Source organism: Rutilus rutilus, assembly GCF_951802725.1.
Source record: "Rutilus rutilus genome assembly, chromosome: 7".
In the NCBI taxonomy this organism is placed as follows: Eukaryota; Metazoa; Chordata; class Actinopteri; order Cypriniformes; family Leuciscidae; genus Rutilus; species Rutilus rutilus.
The window spans coordinates 3,046,164-3,059,550 of NC_140221.1; the positions used below are offsets into that span (position 1 = coordinate 3,046,164).

Below are 13,387 nucleotides of genomic sequence, written 5' to 3' on the forward strand. Positions count from 1 at the left end.
AAAGTGCTTTACAGAAAGGAATAAAAATAATCACAAAATAAAAGCAAGGAAAATGAAAACAGTTATAAAAGAAATTAAAAGAGATATATGATAGTTATAAAAATAATTAAAAGAGTTAAAAGATGATACATAGATAAACTTCTCATCTGGCAAAAACACCGGTTTTTATCATATTTTTCACAACTCTCAGTTTTACTCTGAGATTTTCTCGTGATTACACGGTGTCTCTGGTGTTCTTTCGGCGCGTCTAAGAAATCTATTGGACGTCGATGGACCCGATTTTCCCCTAAAATCAGACAGGAGGAGCTCTAGGACTGACCTCTTGGGTTCTATCCATAGACTGTAAAAAATTCTATCCCATTTGTCCGGAAGCTCTATGGAATCAATCTAGTCCGCACCCCACCCTCGACTTCTGTTATTTGTTTTATAGAAACTTACCCAACACTGGTTATATTCTAAATCGATGGGTTTATTGGCTATAATCTCGATAACGCTAACTTCCTGAAACTGAAGTGTATGAATCACGTGAAGATAGCGTTCAATCTGAATTTCGCAACTCCGTTCACTCGAGAGCTCTTCTATACTGTGTTTGGATCATCGTTCCCCAGATCGCACTGCTCTTATCCAAAGGCACAAACACTTGACCATGATTTCTGGGACTATATTTGTGTTCGCACTGCTGTGTGGAGTAGAGGCTGGCAGAGTTTTGGTGTTGCCAGGCGAGTTCAGCCACTGGCACAACATGCGTTCAATCGTAGAAGCGTTAGTTGAAAAGAACCACAGCGTGACGGTTCTGGGGCCTCATTTATAAAGCTTGCGTACGCACAAAACGGGGCTGAAAACATGCGTACGCCAGTTCCTGCGCAAAAGGTGGGATTTATAAAGAAAAACTTGACGTGAAAATTTGCGCACCTACACGCAAACTCTGACCCATGCGTACGCACATTTTGGAGACGGAGCAGTTTGGCGACACCGATGGTGAGCTGGAGTTAAATGTCTTTTTGGTCACTTTTAGAATTTAGAATTAAAATTAAACATGATACAGAAAGATAATACAAAATATAATTTCACTCACCAAGCCTGTCACTTGAAGCAAATATCCATTCCTTCTTATGTCCGCGCCAGCGAGCGCGTTGGCCCGTTTAGTGAAACTGACGCAGTTTAAATAAATAAAATAATGATTTAAACTTGGTTGATGGTAAAAATGGTTTTACTTCTGATATAAACATTTAGATTAAATATGCCATTCAAATTATGGAGTTAAACACTTAAACATGAAATCATACTGAAAAGTTACAACATTTTTTTATATTCAATTCAATCAATAGAAATATTTGTTGTGGATGCGATTGTTTTTGAACACTTTTCCTGTGGCGTGCTGTGTTTTAATGTTTTAACCACAGAGATAATTGCTTATCATGATAATACCAGATTGTCTGAGAAAATAGTTTCGTGCAAATAATGCCCAAGGCCTATCTGTTTCCATTAAAAATATAAATCAATTAAAAATACAATTCGGCAAGTGGAAAAGATTGAGAAAAACTTTCTCTGAAATGTATTTTACACTATTTGATTTATAGGCTATTCAAAAACAAGGCAAGGATAACTACTAGATTTGTATTAATGTAATGTTTCTTGTACCGTTTATATCATTTGCATATGATAAACGTTATCACGTGGATGAATAATCATATGCAAATGATATGTAGATGAGGATCTGCATAGTAAAACTAGGCGTTGTAAGCTCCATATATGGTTATTTCGGGTGGAGACGCATGTACGCACAATCTTCCGCTGACTGGGATTTATAAAGTGAATTCTGCGCAGGTACAGGCGTACGCACGGTTTTATAAGTCTGAATATTTTTTTGCGTACGCCATTTTTGGCTTTTGTGCGTACGTACACTTTTAGTAAGGTTCCTACGCACAGTTTTATAAATGAGGCCCCCTGGTCAGTTCTTCATCTCCTACTGTACAGTACACACGGAAGGAGCGGTTCAACTTCACTGTGTTTAAAGTCAACATGAAGAAAGAAGAGGTCGGTGCTATACTGCATGATGCGATTCATCCCTGGGTAAATTACCAAGGCACCACATACGAGAAAGTCCTCAAGACCTGGCGACTGATGTCCAAGTTTAAGTTGCACCTTGATGAATTTTTCAAGGGCATGTTCCACAATGAGGATCTTATGCACGCGCTTCGGGAATCTCATTATGATGTTCTTTTATCTGATCCGATGATGCCATTCTCTGACTTGCTGGCAGAGACGCTGAAAATCCCGCACGTCCTCTCAATGCGCGCAACGTTTGCGTATGTTGGCGAGCGGTTTTGCGGTCAGATGCCCACACCACCATCCTATGTTCCTGCTGTCGCTGTGCTGGGTCACCTCACTGACCATATGAGCTTCACAGAGAGAGTGGAAAACATGCTCAACTACATCATGTATTCGACTGTAACTCTATTTATTCCGTGGTTTATGGATCCGTTTTACACTGAAATATTAGGTAGGCTAATTATTATTATTTTTGTTTATCTGTGCCAACTTTTACGCATGTGCTTTAATTGTTCAGTAGTTAGGTCTCTTTCTAGTTTATTTTAACCTTGTGACTTAAAGGTGCAGTAAGCGATTTCTGAGAAAAGCTGTATTGGTGTATTGGGCTACGTACTTCCCTACTATATAGTATGCGAAAAACAGTACGCGAGCAGAGTAGTATGTCCGAAATCATAGAATTCGAAAAACAGTAGGCGAAAAGTACCCGGATGACCTACTACTTCCGGCGAGATTCTGAAGTGCGCATAAAATGGACACTTTACTATCCCATGATGCCACGGGAGAGGAGTTGTCGTCGTTATATTTGAAAATGGCGGAAACGGAGACGCGGCTGTTTTCAAGTGTAAGTACTTTACAAAACACTTTTTGTTTATTTGTGGTTAAAGTGTATTTGTTTAACATCATATAAGTAAACGATTGACTTGTTAAAAGTTCAAATAATGTAAATCGAGGGTACAAGTTTGTGAATTGGCTGCAAAATGAAGTGTACCTCAACTTGTCCATGTAACATTAATATTAATATAATAATATAGATTGGTAATGGTTCATCACTAATGTTAAATTCTGTGTTGATTTTGCAGGGGGCTGATGACCACACCTGTGTTCTTATAGAGTGGAGAGTGGCTAATGAAAGGGAGGAAAGAAAAGAAAGAGCGACGAGAGAGAGGAAAGATTCCTTCAGCTTTTAGAAATAATTGCACACAAAAAAAATAAAGAAAACAAATGTTACACACTCTCTTTCCATTTATTTGTTAGTAAGTTCATTTTGTAATGCTGTTTTAGCTAGTTTTATTACGAAACACTTAATTCCAAGGTATTTACAGTAGTTAGATTGTCAGTCGTAAAGTGTTTAATATGTGGCATTGAGTAATTAATATTTTTAAAGGGTGTTGTGTGTGCACTTATTGTGTGGCAGATTCCAGATGGTTTTTGAAACAAGCAAATTGCAGGTATATCTGAAAAATATGAGTGCCGCACTATAGAGAAATACCCACACACTCCATACACCTTTAAAATGTATTTGCTTGACTTGTGTATATTATTTAACTTTTAAATGGATAGAGAATGCAAAGCTTAAAAAAAAATCACAAAACTTTGGCACAAAGTAGTATAATAGAGCTTAAAGCACCACCAAAACTTTTTTTATTAAAGTGTCATCTTGAGGGAAGAAAATGAACTTCAGCAGCTTCAGTAAGGTAACCTTCACAGGTTTCTAAAAGATCTAAAGGCACTTTCAATCTCATTTGTAGGGCATCACTTTAAAATAATTCAAAATCTGTTTCTTTAAAAGCATGTGTACAAGATGAGAACTTTACACCTTGGGTCATTTTTGGATTTCCACTTGAATTTTTCCTACCCAATTGTAAAGTAAAAAAATTAAGCTCAAATATGTGATATGTAGCTAGAACACCAGCACCTCGATGTCCTTTTTTCCCCACCCATGGTCGCAATCAGTGACTGGATGGACTACCGTGAAAGTCGGAGGTTGGGGTGGAGGTCAGCTCCATCTTTAAAATATAGATGAAGAATTGGCGCAGTAGGTTGTAGGGCTCACAATCTGTAAACGTGTTTATAGTTTATTTTAGAATACAATTTGAATCGACAAGACACTTGTTTTCTGTGTTGGCTTTTTTATAAATATGTATCTATGTATGTATTATATGTATATATGATCCATTTCTTATATGTGTGTGTGTATATATATATTGTTGTGGAAAAGTTCAGTATTTCTTATATGCATTTGTTTTAAACCATTGTTAATCTCATTGAATCATGTATTTCTGTGAGTATCTTAGCAGCTGACGGAGGACAGGAAGGAACAGACGCAATAAAACGGATGGGCCAGGGAGATTGTAAGACCTGGGCTCGAGAAATGGTTCAGTCAGGAGAATACAGGGGTCGTTCAGTATTAAAGTGAAGCCCAATGCCCTCTCAGGAGGGGAACAGAAGATTATTTAAGTCATAAATGGAAGCCTTTTGGCTTCTCGGGAACAAAGAACAATTTGACCTGCCCAGGGAGGTAGAAGCCAGTCCAAACCGGTTAAGATATGGGGATATCAGTAAAGGCGGGCATACACTGTGCGATTTTCGTCCGATTTTGAGCCGAATTCTGACTCGTGCGACTCTTTTTCGGGTCGGGCCGATTTTCAGCTTTGTCGTGCGTCGTTTGTCGTGCAGTGTTCGTGCAGTGTACAGGGGGAAACGAGAGGCGATTAACCTCTCATGACCTGCAATCGGATGGTCGGATGAATTTCTGGCATGTTAGAAATTTTGGTCGCTCCTCGTGACTATATCGCACAGTTGAAGCAGAGCTACGAACCGATTGCCCTAAACGCAATGTTTTTTCCCTCACTGCGCCTGCGCGAAAACAGTTTCATCAGCAGCAAAAAAAAAAAAAAAGCTACAAATTACTGTTGCTTATAGCCTACCTCCTGTTCGTGTTGCAAAATGGATTAACCATTACCCACTTCTTCCAAGCCACCTGCGATGTAGGCTACACTTTGCATCTTTTATTGTTAAAAAATGTTTTTGAAATAAAGCTGTTTTTAATTTTCATTGATGAATTATTGCAGTGTTCGGAAATATTATATACTGTTAATAATTCATTATATGTATATAATTCATTGTAATCGACCTAAATGTTTTAGACAATTTTTTAATGAGGAGAAGTAAGCTTCTATGTAATATTTTCCTCACAGCGCGTTGGTTATGCGGTGATGCGCTATGAAATTGTTGCGTGGCAATTTAATTATAATAGCCTATCACTTTAATAATAAAAGGAGCCTTCCCTAATAATAATAATAATAATACAATAATACTAGCCTACTAATAATTTAATATATAAATTGGAAATGCTAAATCTTCTTGATATTGATAGCTGATGCTTGTTTTGACAATATCTCTGGATAGGCTACATGATATCGTCCATAGGCGCAACCCGGCACGAGGATTTATTGCGCTGATTCGCGCATATTTCACACCTATAGTGTGAGCAGTCAAGTCGCAGCTCGACGTTCGGACCGTACAGTGTGAGCACATAAATCCTGAGCTTTGGCTTTACATCGCATGCGATCTACTCGTTCAGTGTGAGTAGGTTCCTTGCTAAAATCGCACAGACATCGCACAGTGTATGCCCGCCTTAAGGAAAGTTACAGAAACTGGGGAGGAGGAGTATGGTGTCAGAGAAGACACTATAAAATGTCTGTTTTTGTTGAGTCTGTTAGGTTCTGTCTTCCTGATACCGGGTAGCTGCGGTAACTGTGAACAGAATTCTCTCAGAGAATAATTTTTTTCTCTTTATTACAATTTGCCTCTGAAAGTTTTCTTATGCCTTTTGATGCTGTTTGATTAACCTTTGAAAATTGCCATTACAATATATATATACAGTGAGGAAAATAAGTATTTGAACACCCTGCTATTTTGCAAGTTCTCCCACTTAGAAATCATGGAGGGGTCTGAAATTGTCATCGTAGGTGCATGTCCACTGTGAGAGACATAATCTAAATAAAAAAAATCCAGAAATCACAATGTATGATTTTTTAACTATTTATTTGTATGATACAGCTGCAAACAAGTATTTGAACACCTGAGAAAATCAATGTTAATATTTGGTACAGTAGCCTTTGTTTGCAATTACAGAGGTCAAATGTTTCCTGTAGTTTTTCACCAGGTTTGCACACACTGCAGGAGGGATTTTGGCCCACTCCTCCACACAGATCTTCTCTAGATCAGTCAGGTTTCTGGGCTGTCGCTGAGAAACACGGAGTTTGAGCTCCCTCCAAAGATTCTCTATTGGGTTTAGGTCTGGAGACTGGCTAGGCCACGCCAGAACCTTGATATGCTTCTTACAGAGCCACTCCTTGGTTATCCTGGCTGTGTGCTTCGGGTCATTGTCATGTTGGAAGACCCAGCCTCGACCCATCTTCAATGCTCTAACTGAGGGAAGGAGGTTGTTCCCCAAAATCTCGCAATACATGGCCCCGGTCATCCTCTCCTTAATACAGTGCAGTCGCTCTGTCCCATGTGCAGAAAAACACCCCCAAAGCATGATGCTACCACCCCCATGCTTCACAGTAGGGATGGTGTTCTTGGGATGGTACTCATCATTCTTCTTCCTCCAAACACGTTTAGTGGAATTATGACCAAAAAGTTCTATTTTGGTCTCATCTGACCACATTACTTTCTCCCATGACTCCTCTGGATCATCCAAATGGTCATTGGCAAACTTAAGACGGGCCTTGACATGTGCTGGTTTAAGCAGGGAAACCTTCCGTGCCATGCGTGATTTCAAACCATGACGTCTTAGTGTATTACCAACAGTAACCTTGGAAACGGTGGTCCCAGCTCTTTTCAGGTCATTGACCAGCTCCTCCCGTGTAGTTCTGGGCTGATTTCTCACCTTTCTTAGGATCATTGAGACCCCACGAGGTGAGATCTTGCATGGAGCCCCAGTCCGAGGGAGATTGACAGTCATGTTTAGCTTCTTCCATTTTCGAATGATTGCTCCAACAGTGGACCTTTTTTTCACCAAGCTGCTTGGCAATTTCCCCGTAGCCCTTTCCAGCCTTGTGGAGGTGTACAATTTTGTCTCTAGTGTCTTTGGACAGCTCTTTGGTCTTGGCCATGTTAGTAGTTGGATTCTTACTGATTGTATGGGGTGGACAGGTGTCTTTATGCAGCTAACGACCTCAAACAGGTGCATCTAATTTAGGATAATAAATGGAGTGGAGGTGGACATTTTAAAGGCAGACTAACAGGTCTTTGAGGGTCAGAATTCTAGCTGATAGACAGGTGTTCAAATACTTATTTGCAGCTGTATCATACAAATAAATAGTTAAAAAATCATATATTGTGATTTCTGGATTTTTTTTTTTAGATTATGTCTCTCACAGTGGACATGCACCTACGATGACAATTTCAGACCCCTCCATGATTTCCAAGTGGGAGAACTTGCAAAATAGCAGGGTGTTCAAATACTTATTTTCCTCACTGTATACACACACACACACACACACACTGTGATATTGCCATCCATGAATGAATCAACAGAGATAAACGCACGCATAATATTGATTAATTCATGTTTATTCATTGATGGTAATATCACAAGCAAATAAATGACTTTGACCCTTACCAAAAATCAACATCAGTGTCATTGTTCACAGGTTTGTGTGTGTGTGTGTGTGTGTGTGTGTGTGTGTGTGTGTGTGTGCGCGAGCAACTGACTGACGACTCTGAATTGTGAGAACGAACGACGTAAAAACGCAGACGAAAGCGGAAAGAAGAACTAAAAACATTGCTCAGTTTGTGCAATCAGTGGAATGGGTTTTTTAAATTTTCGTGCTGATGTGACCGCGCATGTTACGTGACAATACTTACGTCCGGAGATCCATTCATACTACCTGTATTCATACTATATAGAACATACTTTTTTAACGGTCGTGAAGTACGTTCTAATTTAAATGTAGTACCTACTCACATAGTACGCGATTTCGGACGCAGCCTTGGACTGAGCACCAAAACACACTTGTAGCCAATCAGCAGTAAGGGGCGTGTCCACTCATGAGGGGGAGGGGCCTTTGCTGCATAGCGTTTTTGTGATTTTGGGGGCGGAGCTATCAATGTAGGTGTGTGATCCTTTTGGGTAGGGGTGTGTTTGTTTTGGTGATTTCAAATATCAACAGTAGGGCTGTGCAATTGATCTGTTATTTGCAAATTATTTTTTTATTCGCAGCTTGTCTGTGAAGCAAGGCTCTGTGATCAGTTGAAAATGCTGATTATCGGTTGATAACGGGCATCTGAAAAGCAACGTGTCAAACATCTTAAGTTTCCAAACATGAGAATCATTTATGAACCTCTTGTCCAATAAAAGACAACATTTAATAACTTGTTTTTACTCCAAACTTGCTTCATGACGTCAGTTGCGTATGTGAAAACATCTGTCTGTGAGATGATGTGGCTTCTCACACAGAATAAGGCACACAACATACAATTTCATAGTATTCTATACAGTAAAAAAAAGGCAATGTCGATTAGCATTGAAGTATAAATATACTTCATTATCATGAAAATACCCGAGAAGGCTTGAAGAACTCAGATAAATCATATATTGTCATAGTTGTGTGTTTATTAGTCATGTTCAATCAACCCGTTTCAATGTTCTGTTTATTCAGCTACGGCGATATGCTCATAGGGATTTCCTGGTACGATGTGCATTGAGGCATATTTTATTACAGTTTTCATCACTACATGTAAATGAGGAAGCGTGACAGTAATGCATCAAACTTACTACGACTCTGTCTTCATTTGCACGGTTTAACTTGGTGTTTAGTCAGAGTTTCAACACACTGCACGAGAACACTGCAGGAGTTTCTGCGCGAGAGCATTTACTACTGATCACAGAGCCGTGCTTCACTGACAAGCTGCGCAGAAAAAAATCGCAGCCTTTGCCAAATCGCATGAGGTTTCATTTCGATTAATCATGCAGACCTAATCAATAGCGTTTCTCAGAAATCGCTTACTGCACCTTTAACCTTCTGTGCATCAGCTGAGTAAAATTCTCTGTACATCACAGGCAAACCTACAACAATGTGTGAGACCGCAGGGAAAGCTGACATCTGGTTGATTAGAACTTACTGGGATTTTGAGTATCCACGCCCACTTGTGCCTAATTTTAAATTTGTTGGAGGACTGCACTGCAAACCCGCCAAACCTCTGTCAAAGGTAATGACTTTGTTTTACCATATTATTTTGAAATATCTGGTCTTCTGATTTGTCTTGATGCCTTTACATTTTATTTTATTTTGCATTAAAACATGCATCATTAGTAAATTAAAGGTGCAGTGTGTAAATTTTAGCTGCATCTAGTGGTGAGGTTGCGAATTGCAACCAACAGAAGTTACGGTGGCTTACAGGAAAAGATATCGTCGTCTGAGACACCAGATAATAGCCAGATAAGCAATGAGGTTTCTTTACAAAGATAAATTAAGAAATTATGTTTACTTAATTATTCAGTAAAACGATATGTTATTGCGAATATTATTGTTACTTGTTCATCATTGTGTCAGTGTTTTATTCGCTGACTTTAGCTAGCTTCTTTGCACGAAGAACAACATAGTGACGAAACGCGCTCTGAAGTAGTTTGTCCGTTTAGGGCCACTGTAGAAACATGTCGCGCAAAATGCCTATTTGATTGTAAGGGGACCCGTGGTCGCGGTGTATGTAGATAGAAATGGCTCATTCTAAGGTAATAAAACATAACGGTTCATTAAGCCAGGTCTTTATGCACCACTGAAAACATAGTTACTGTATGTATATGATATTGCATTTATGTCAACAGATCCTCCTAAATATTACACAATGCATCTTTAAGGAATTCTTACCTGAATAGATCAAATAACATTGTAAGTAGTTTACATGGTGTAAATGGTGATTCAAGTCTTGTTTTCTGTTTTTTTGTTAAAGTATGTGGTCATTTGTGCGTCTTTTAGGAACTGGAGAAGTTTGTTCAGACCTCAGGAGATCATGGCATTGTTGTTTTCTCATTGGGTTCCATGATCAACAACCTGACAATGGAAAGAGCAAACATTATTGCTTCTGGTCTTGGTCAGATCCCACAAAAGGTGTGTCAGCCAAGCCCAAAGATATTTCTGTCCCTCTATTCAAAGTCCACCAAAACTTTCAAGCTTCAAAATGTTCATAAAGAAAAGTAATCCAAACATTGATCAACACACATACATGGAGCACATCAAACATGGTTAATGGCAGCTCAGCCGTACTTATGTGACACGTGAGAACAAACCTTGTGTCAAGCAAGCACATTTAAGCTTCTCAGTTTGCCATATTTGATGTGATCCGTGTGTGCATCGATCAATGTCTATATGTGAATAAAAGTCCAAACTAAATGTGTTCATCACAGAATGTAATCGTGTACTATTAACAACCTAAAAGGTTTGTAGATGTGGTAAAAAGGTTTAACGGTATACGTTATCATCAAAAATACATTTCTCAGTAGGAAAAATAAATGCAATTTTAATAAAACCCAACTTTTCAATAAACTATCTGTTGCTTAGGTGTTCATGCTTAGTACGTTCTCCATATGTGTAATTGCACAGGTTGTTTGGCGTTACAGTGGAAAAACACCAGAAACTCTCGCCCCCAATACAAAACTCTTTGACTGGATCCCACAGAATGATTTGGTTGGTAAGGAAAGTGTTGTCATGTGTGCTCATTATACACAAAGTACAATAACTGGTGTCAGATAGATACTGACTTCATTTTATCTGATAGGACATCCAAAAACCAAGGCCTTCATTACCCATGGCGGGACAAATGGACTGTATGAGGCTATTTATCATGGCGTCCCAATAGTGGGCTTGCCACTGTTTGGTGACCAGTCTGACAACCTGATGCACATGAAGACCAAAGGAGCTGCTGTTGTCCTTGATATCAATACAATGGAGTCCAAAGACCTGGCAGAAGCTCTCAAGACTGTTTTAAATAATCCCTCGTGAGTTAAGTCTTTAATTTGAAATAATCCATTTCCAAAGGCCTCTACCAGTTATTTTCAGAAGGTTAGAAACAACCCTAAAATGTTTTTTTTCCATTAGAGGACTAGAGAGTGGAAAATGGTTTTGTATATTGTTTTTTTAACAACTACACTAAACTTCACTAAAATTATAAAAGAACCTCAGGGAAAATAGATCATAAATGTACATATGAGTTTTCTTTTTGGTCATTGGATTACCACGGCTGCCTGATGTCATAGAAAAACACTGTAGTTCAAAGCAAAGCTTTTCAATATATTTAGAAACTTTTGTACTTTTGTAGAGCTTGTCTTGTGTTAAAAGTGCTCTAAGCGATGGGTGACGTCACTTCTCGTTGGCATTCGAAGTATTGTCAAACAGAAAGGAGGTTAGCTCGACCCTCCCTCCTCCTCATCCCGTCCCCTCCCTCTCCCTTCCGTGCTTTTCCGATGTAATTTTGGGACTTTGCGCGTTCCTTCTCATTTTTCCCTCTTCTTTGCTATTTGTTCATCAGAACGTCGTCTCTTTGGTCGTGTGTCGCCATATCAAAATTCAAGAGAATATAATTCTAACGTTAGTCGTTGTCTAGGACATCTCTCCTCTAGCTAACTTCCCTCTTCATGCTTCTCTCTCCTCCACCCCCCACACCCCCCTTCATGTGCACGCGCACTAACCCCCCAACCCCCACCGCCAAATCATTCTTGTCGGTTATTGGCTGGAACACAGTTTGTTATGTTTCATGGTCCAGGCTGGGCCAGTCTGTTTTTCTTGCCGTTTTTTGGAGCCTGGGCTGTCTACAGAGACCGTGTTTCTTTACAGTGTGTTCAGGGGACAGGCAGCTAGCGGATAGTGAGGAGATGTTTGCTGTATGTGACAAAAAATGTTTCGGGGCCTAAAAAACGTGTGACATCGCTTAGAGCACCTTTAAGCAGTGCTTCTTTTTCTTCTCTAATCAGGTACAAAGAAAGCATCATGAGACTGTCCAGAATCCACCATGATCAGCCGATGAAGCCTTTGGACCAGGCAGTTTACTGGATCGAATTTGTGATGCGGCACAAAGGAGCTAAACATCTACGAGTTCAGGCACATGAACTGAGCTGGTATCAGTACCACTGCCTGGACGTTGTGGCCTTTTTACTCTCAATTGTTGCACTGATCACATTCCTCTTTATTAAAACATGCAGTTTCTTTCTCCGTAAATGTTTCAGAAAGACTCGTCCTAAAGGCAAAGCACAAAAGAATAAAAAAGAGTGAATGCATAATAGCCTTGCCCTCAATACTTCTCTACAGAGATGCGGCATGTGTGTCCTAACGTGTGTGCGACGGCCAGTGTGCATTTTGTGTATATTGCAAATCTACTTAAAGGTGCAGACTACAGTATGTAATATTGTAAGCTAGCGGTTGAATTGGGTGCTGCAGACTCTAAAGTCAAATTATTAGAGAGGGTTGTTTCCCCGTCCTTTCCTCCTCAGACTCAACCCTCACACGGGTTGCCAGATTTAGCTGACACTATATGCTGTGTTTTCCACCAACTGGCAACCTGGGGTGTCGAAATACTATTGGGTAAATTGGCAGTGGGCGGGACCACAGACCAAAACAAAAACAGATATTCTGACCCAGAAAGCACATTTCAAAGTAGAATAACTGGCGGTTTTGTTTTTCTGAGAAACTAGTTGCATGTTTCCTAAATCTCTGCAAACATTTGGCATTTTTATGGCTTTCTACTGTCAAAAAATTACATAAAGCACCTTTAATGAAACAAATACATGTGAATGTTCGTGTAAAATAAACATATTACTTGATTTTCCATGCCGCTAGTCCTATGTAAGAAGAGTAACCAGCAGTTCCGGGAAGTAATTGATTAGATGTAATCTGGATTACGTAAACAGATGTACATGATTAACTAACTGTATTTTTCTATGTACATTTCTGAAATGCACTTTCTGTAAAGCTGCTTTGAAACAATATGTATTGTGAAAAGCGCTATACAAATAAATTTGAATTGAATTGAATGTAGAAAATAAATTGTTGTTATTACATTAAATTACATTTTAAAATGCTCATGATCAGAGTACAGTTATTTCTTTATGAATTGCATGATTACATATTATTCACACAATGGCAGTAAATTATTCATAATTTATTGATTCTATGTAATTATTCTTTTTGCTTTGAAATTTTCCTTTCTAAAAAAAAAATTAGCCTTGAATGTTTTCACAATATAGAATGGGCATGTAAATGTCATGCAAATAAATTAATAAATTAGCAATCCATGCTTCTGAGTTTGTTGACCAAAGCACCTCTCAATAAAT

The 13,387-nt window shown here is 39.1% G+C and overlaps 1 protein-coding gene across 1 annotated transcript; it reads left to right on the top strand.

Moving 5' to 3' along the window:
- Positions 1 to 367: 367 nt before the first annotated feature.
- On the top strand, positions 368 to 13,136 carry LOC311293798 (UDP-glucuronosyltransferase 2A1-like). The gene is made up of 7 exons (XM_084414286.1): positions 368 to 798; positions 1,956 to 2,503; positions 9,125 to 9,273; positions 10,041 to 10,172; positions 10,665 to 10,752; positions 10,840 to 11,059; positions 12,032 to 13,136. Exons 1-7 carry the CDS (start codon positions 647 to 649, stop codon positions 12,327 to 12,329), a joined length of 1,587 nt encoding a protein of 528 aa, XP_084270412.1. The 5' UTR covers positions 368 to 646; the 3' UTR covers positions 12,330 to 13,136.
- The last annotated feature ends 251 nt before the right edge of the window (positions 13,137 to 13,387 follow it).